We start from the raw sequence: 7,500 nt of genomic DNA on the forward strand, positions 1-7,500 counted from the left end.
TGTGTGTCCACACCAACATAATGAATTTCTGATTGTCTGTATATACTGTATGTGTGTAGGCACACATGTGTGTGTGTGTGTGTGTGCGTGCGCATGTGTGCGTGTAACAGACTATTATGCCAGAGAGTGTATCCTTTTTGATGGCATGCATCACAGAGACGTCATGCTTGCCATTAGGTTGCCGTTAAGTTGTTTGCCTAAATTATGTGGGCTGCAGTGACTTATGCTGATGAGGTTTGGTGTTAGCCAAGAAAACACTACAATGAGAAGCAGAGGCAACAGAGACTGCCGACGTTCAGCTGAGTTAGCTGAGTCACTGATGCAAGGGAGGCAGTGATGGGGAGACAGAATTAATCACAGTTCAGGGATGGTCCTCATGTGGCCCTTTACTGGAGCAAAGTAGTGGCGGGCGAGAGGCGGGCTGCGGTCGTCGCTCCTCGCCCATTCACCTTTTTGCTTGACACTTACATCATACCGATATGCACGACACTTTTGGTTGGCTTACCACTTACTGACTTCGGCAAAATCATTCGTTGATAAACCAACATTATATTTAAACATTAAGTTCAGTGTGGTCTCCCATATGTCATCTCTACTTTGAGCCAAGTGGTCCTGACAGTGTGTCTGTGTGTCTGTATGTGTGTGTGTGTGTGTGTGTGTGTGTGTGTGTGTGTCTGAGTGTGCATGTGTCTATATAGGACATGCATTCATAGCCTTTATCAGATGTGCATTTGTGTGCATTGAGTCAAAATGATAGATCCCAATTCCTTGTGTGTAGAGGAACTTAACTTAAAGTGATTGTTGTGTGTGTGTGTGTATGTGCGTGTGTGTGCCTGCGTGTGTACCTGCATGTGTGTGTGTGTGTGTCTGAGCGTGCATGTGTCTATATAGGACATGCATTCATGGCCTTTATCAGATTTCTATAAAGTGGGAGCAGATGCGTGAGTTGGAATCCTGCATTGTGAGGTGACTGCTTTGCTATGGAGACGGCAGATTGTGAGTCAGTGATATGGGATGTTGTAGGCTATTGCTATTTACATGTCTCCATGGAGATGCTGTTTGGATGGGTCATCTGTTTCACTACTGGAGGGCCCAGGAATCAGTTACGAGTCCTCAATGAAGTTCAACTCTTGCCCTGGCTGGTTGTCTTACCTAAAGACTGTTGCCTGTCACAGATATAAACATTTTGGGAGAATCATCTTAAGCTCTGTCATTTTGTTATTTTCTTCTATTATCAATGCCATACAATGGCGCCACTAGACTGGTTAGCACCAGACCTTATCTAAATTGCAATTGAGATTGGGTCTGAACAAGGTATATTCACCTCCCATTTCCAAGGGACGTCACCGATGGACGCCAATCAAAATGCCTCTGGACGCAATTGGATAAACCCAAAACCAATCAGACCAATGAAGGAGATGACATATGCACAGCAATGAAAAAAAAACATCTCAACAAACGCAAATTGCTTCAATGTCATGTTAAGCCCGCCTCAACAGTTGGAAATTGGAAATGGGAGTGAATGGTCTCTTTGCCAGAGGGATCTGCAGAGCAAATTCAAATTTGCCAAAGGGTCGTCTGGGTTCTGCCAGGTTATGGCGCCACCTGTACCATGGTCAGACTTGAGATGTCATCCCATTTCTGTCAGCCTGCTAAGCAACGTGTTGGAGAGATGCTATGCATTCAGAAATACATATAAAGATATGCCCACATACATTTGCTTCTTGACTGATTGGTTGATTGATTGATTGATTGATTGATTGGTTGATTTGTTGATTGATTGATTGATTGATTGGTTGATTTGTTGATCATTTTAGAGGCACCTATCCCCAGAGGACTTCTACCACGTGTTTGGCATGACCATCGAGCAATTTGACCGCATGGCCCTGTGGAAGAAGAACGACATGAAGAAGAAAGCACGACTCTTCTGAAACGCACGCTGCAAAGAAGAGTGAAGAACCCTCTCTCTCTCTCTTTCTCTCTCTCCCTCTCTATCTCTCTCTCTTTTTCTCTTATCATCTCTCGCTTCCTCTGCGTGTCCTAGTCATTTGTCCCTGCGAGGTGTGGAGTGGGACACCTCGTTTTGAGGGGCGCCGCCGTACTGCTGAACACCTGACATCATACCGTCTCCATCTGAGGGCAGGCAGAGGCAACAAAAGCTGGACTCTACTACAGCACGACTCTTATGTCACTCTAGCGTTACTCCTATGTTACTCTAGTGTTACTCGAGTCCTACACTGTCTGAATGTTACCCTGGCAACAAGGGAGAGAGCAGCATAGCTCCTCTCACGTAGCGTTCCATTTACTTTTCTTTTTTTTGTCTTTGTTTGTTTTTGTGTTTCTTCACTGTTTTTTTTTTCTTTCTCTTTTTACTTTGTTGGAGTCTACTATCCACATTTCTGAGCCTCTTACATAAGGGGTATCTAACACTATGCGCTCTCTCTCTCTCTCTGTTTGATTTATACCCAGCTCAAGGCTACCTTAGCTCTCCCAAAACTGAAAAAATAAGAGCTTTAGCTAATCCAACACAGACCTCTTTCTCTTTCTGTCTTTGATGTCTTTCCACACTCGTGTTTTCTAACTCTTTTTCCATCCAAAAGATACTCATCTCTCTTTGAAAAACTCACCTTCAGTTTTTCCACCGATAGAGCTCAGAAATGAGAACCGTCGCTATAGGAACCTTATGACCTAATGAGAACTATTCCTAAAGGGATATTATGACCTAAGGGCCCTTTTGCAGGTGTGCTCCCTCTGTAAGTAACATTTATTGCAATGATATATGGGTTTTTCTGACTCATCAGTTGTCTAAAATGTCAATGCTTCCAGGATGGGCGTACAGAAGGGGATGCCGATTGGTCCCAAAACGTTTGTGGGTATCCAATCAGAGAGGCCAAATGGAAACAGTTACAAGGGACCTTGAATCTAGTGATGGGTTTTGACATTTAGCTGCTCTGATCACCTAGCTTCAAGAAGTAGCTACGTCAGCAGCACTACCGTTGCTCCTTGAGCAAATTTTCTATTGAAAAGTGAACGAGATCACAAATTCAGCTTTCAGCTGGCCCACAGTTTCAACGTTCAACTGGCCAGAAGTTTTAGATACAAACCCTAACCCAAATGGTTTCTAGGGGATCTCTACCCCCCCCCCCCCACCACCACCACCATCCACCCCCACACCCCTTGTGCCCCCATTCACTTGTTACTCTGCAGAAAGTGTGAGGAGCAATACCACTCCTGCTATTGTTCATGAAGCCCCTGCTCTGGTGTGCCAGCTTCCATCACCAGGTTCAGGGCTCTCACTGTGTCCCTCCACCACCTGACTAGTGCATCCTCAGCGCTAGTGCATCCTCAGCGCTAGTGCCTCTGCAGCACTATCTCTTTGCATGCTCTCATTGCCAAAGACCAGGTTAGCATCAGCCAACCAGTGCTTGGCCAGGGCCATGTGCTTACCCAAAACTTTCTTTGAACGAGAAGCCTCCTCAAGAAAGCACCTTATTCTAGATTCTTCTATTTCTGTCTGCTGTCCTCATCGCGAGTTTGATTTGCCAACAGTGGGGAAAAAAAGATGCGAGTTTGTGTTTTATTTCTAATTTAAGCTGATTGTCCTTGCTGTGAGTGATTTTTAAAACTAGCGGAGCCTGGTATCTGTTAGCTCATTGTAACCTGCTGAATATACAGATGAGTTATAAAGTTAGCAAAGGGAGGTGGAGAGATTGTTTAACGTTTAAGGCCTTAAAAAAAATAACATTTTCCTGTTTCCACATACCCAGTTATGAACCCATATTTTGGGTTGTGAAGATGCGGAGGTCAAATGCCATTTATTCAGCTATCACATGCGATGACACTTTACTTGGAAGTCACACACACATACACCCCCCCCCCCCCCCCCCCCAACACACACACACATACACATGTGTACACACAATACAAACGTTTGAATGCTATACCTAGCAGATACCCCTGGATTATTTGTCTACTGTTTTTCACTGCATTGACTTTCTCCATTTCCCCCTACTGTTGATAGAACCATGACATGATGTAGCTTAGACAACCTACTCAGAGCATCATACAATTTTACTTATTTGTTGAGTTCTGCACAAAACCTTAGAGATTTGTTTATATTGTATGACAATACATAGCATGGGTTTCAGGGGTTTGAAAATGTATTATACTTTTCTCTCTGATAAAGAGATGAAGTGTATGTATATACATGTTAGTCTGGTATGCAACTGCAAGCATCCAGAGGCACAATGCTGTGAGCCTGTGCAGTTGGCCATATCATACCAGTCATCTCTCTGAATCACTCCTGGGGTAAAAATACTGAATGATTGTATCACCAACTTCATTATCCCAGTGGATTGCACTGAGTGTTTTAGTTCACGTGTGTGTGTGTGTGTGTGTGTGTGTGTGTGTGTGTGTGTGTGTGTGTGCGTCTGTGCATGCTTCTCTATTAAAATTCTGGCAGGAAAAAGCTGGGTCTGTTTTTGTTATGAGACATTTAACTGAAATGCCTGCACACTCGGCATACAATGTTGTAAGTCCCAAATCCTCATATCAATACACCTATTATGGAGACATATTGGCAATGCCCCCTGCCCTCCTTAACTGTGCTAACTAGCCATGTAAGATATCTGTTCTTTCCCAGCTTGTGTCCTGATTTGAAACCAAATTAGGCAGTTTGAACTGTTTTTTTATACCTTGTAAAAACACGTGTCCTGCTTTGCCAACAGTGGACTTGTCTATATATGTATGTCATGCATATGTGTATGCCAAATCAAACATCGAGAGAACAAGTTCCTCGAAGAGCTGTGGAAGTGACATATCAGATGGTAACTCTGCAGGCTGTTTCAACATTGTAAGACAGGTGTGTGTGTGTGTGTGTGTGTGTGTGTGTGTGTGTGTGTGTGTGTGTAGGAAAGGGAGATATATAGAGAGGGGGAGAGAGATGTAGGGAGAGGTATATCACTGTTATAATATTATTAGAGCGTTATTAAAATGGAGGGGGAATCCAGTTGCATAGTGTGAGAAAGGCCTTCCTGCATACAGGCGTCATGGTGGGTTGCTTGTGTGGACTGTATTAGTCTTATTTGAACAGCTGTGGAAACAGGGGTGTGTGTGTGCGAGTGCTTGAGAGTGGGAGAAAACTGATGTTTCTGTCCAATTTTATATTTGTATGTGTGTGTGTTGTGTGTGTTTTAAGCAAAGCAGGGCCACAGTTACAGACTCAGCTCCCCTGTTGCTGACCACAGATCAGGCCAGATAAGCCGACCTCCGAGTGCAGGAAACACCAGAGCTGTTGCCCAACTAGTTTCCTTTTATCCCTTTAACAAACACAGCATCCACCCACACACACACATACACACACACACTCACATATGCAGACTCATTCACATACACACACACATATGCAGACTCATTCACATACACACACACATATGCAGACTCATTCACATACACACACACATATGCAGACTCATTCACATACACACACACATATGCAGACTCATTCACACACACACACACATAGGCCTACAAATACACATGACCATACACCAAGACCACTTGCCAGAGGAATAATAATAAAAAAAAATTTGTAATCGGTTTTATTTTCAGTTCACTTGTTCTCTGGTCATCCCCTTGTAAATGTGTTTCTTGTCAAAACTGTACCATTGCGCCACAGGATATTTATTTTTGTTTTACTTGTCAGCGACTGAAAAATAAACAAACATGCTCAAGTCAAGTGGTCTTTGTGACAGGGTTCGGAATTGGCAGAGTTTGCTTGTAAGTGAAGGCAACAAGCCAGACCACACATATAAGACATAATAACCAACAAAAATGTAAGAATGCAATGTGTTTTGTGTCTTTGGAATGGCTCTGTTTCACCAAATACATTTTTTTTATTTTATTTAATGTTCTAATATATAAATATTTTTTTCTCTCTTTTACAAATGCATCTTTGTGTTGCAACAGACACTTCGAATGATATACAGTTACTAGTGCTTAACAAATCTGAATTGCCAATTGACTACAGTTCTAACCATTGTTTTCACTGTTTTGAGTTGTGTATGCAAACTAACAACTGTGTTCCCTACAGGACGCAACTCTTGGTCAGTGCTGTGATTTGATGTGACTGTCGCTCGCCAGAAATTATAAATATGACTATAAAGGGTTAACATATAATGCTGTTACTAAAAAGCCTTTTCTTTGGCTATCAATTCCTTCCTTTATTCGCTTCGCTGGTTTGCAATAAATACTGATGTCCATCTTTAAATAAATGTTTCATTCAATTAGGTTTCTTGTCCCAGTTTTGTTCTTATCTAGCACCTACACTTCTCTTTTATACTGAAAATAAACATTGAATGAGACAACACAGGAAATTGGATTTTGTGGTGTCTTAAGGCAAACACTTTGTTTGATCTTGTCTGTACTGTAATTACATAAAAACAGGCAATCAGACGAGACCATCTATAAATTTGCAACTCCCTTGGAAGTTCAGGAGGGTTTTCCTTGTGCTCTAGGCATCCTGACAGATAATGAACCCGCCCTTCACCGCGCACCATTGGCTTATGGCTAGTCATAACAATTGGCTGATAGGCTGATCTCATTGTCAGTCTCGGCTGCATTTGACAGCTTGCTTGCCTGAGCGTGGTGGTCCACAGATAGGACCGCTCGGACAGAGAACCAAGCCCCCGTGTACAAGGGAACTCTATTGTCACTGAGCGGAAGATTTTAGGCGTTAGGTACACACCCTGGATTAAAGCAGAATGGAGAAGAACAAAAAAGGTAAGCATCAAAATATTATTTTATTATACCGGGCATCTGTCACAAACAAACAAACTTTAGCGTCGTTGCCGTTTAATTGTACTTTGCAGCGTTGTAGACTATGACCTTTACACTGTGTGGGGAACAATATTGTTAATGTTTTCAAGGTGTCAGTAGCCTATAATGTTACGTATGTCTATTGCTTCAGAGTCAACCGACAAGAAGGTGTAAGAGGAAGATGCTCATAGCACATTGTCCTTCAGTATGCTCTCTATTGTTCTTTACGTTGATTTAAATCATGGAATTTAGACTGCATCACTTACGACAATAACTTATTTGTGTTAATAATAAACCAGGCAATGTTGGTCGCTACAATTTTGGGTATAGATAAGTAACCTACCCCATATGAGCGCACAAAAGAAACCACGAGGACGCCGTGATTAATAGATTCTAACTGGCTAGATGATGATCTCAGGCCCTCGTGGGGGGAGTACCAGAAGGAGGAGGGGCGGGGAGTTGTGTCTGCGCGCGACTCCACCGATCGCTCGCGGCACAGCAGCAACAGCAGGAGTCTCGTGGTGCAACACCCGGTGGGATCAGCTGGCGTCCTGAGCAGCCGAGCCCCCCTCATGCCTCCGGATGAAAGAAGGGAGGGAGTGGCTGAGCGAGACCCCGAGAGGAGAAAGAAGGGGGATGTTGGTTGGTTGGCAGAAACGGGCCGCTCAATGATTCAGAACAAAT

At 43.2% G+C, this 7,500-nt stretch overlaps 2 protein-coding genes across 13 annotated transcripts in view; both read left to right on the top strand.

Moving 5' to 3' along the window:
- The window catches only part of ablim2 (actin binding LIM protein family, member 2), an 84,421-nt gene extending 78,133 nt beyond the window's left edge, over positions 1–6,288 (top strand). For all 12 annotated transcript variants that reach the window (XM_042070300.1, XM_042070302.1, XM_042070304.1 and 9 more), the window contains one exon: positions 1,818–6,288. In XM_042070300.1, coding sequence (XP_041926234.1) covers positions 1,818–1,931 — 114 coding nt within the window. In that variant the 3' untranslated portion in view covers positions 1,932–6,288. The remainder of the gene's footprint in view (positions 1–1,817) is intronic.
- A 360-nt stretch (positions 6,289–6,648) lies between these two features.
- afap1 (actin filament associated protein 1) overlaps positions 6,649–7,500 on the top strand; it is an 82,517-nt gene continuing 81,665 nt past the window's right edge. The window contains exon 1 of the mRNA XM_042070294.1: positions 6,649–6,780. Coding sequence (XP_041926228.1) covers positions 6,762–6,780 — 19 coding nt within the window. The 5' untranslated portion in view covers positions 6,649–6,761. The remainder of the gene's footprint in view (positions 6,781–7,500) is intronic.

This window comes from Alosa sapidissima, chromosome 18 (genome assembly GCF_018492685.1).
Source record: "Alosa sapidissima isolate fAloSap1 chromosome 18, fAloSap1.pri, whole genome shotgun sequence".
In the NCBI taxonomy this organism is placed as follows: domain Eukaryota; kingdom Metazoa; phylum Chordata; class Actinopteri; order Clupeiformes; family Clupeidae; genus Alosa; species Alosa sapidissima.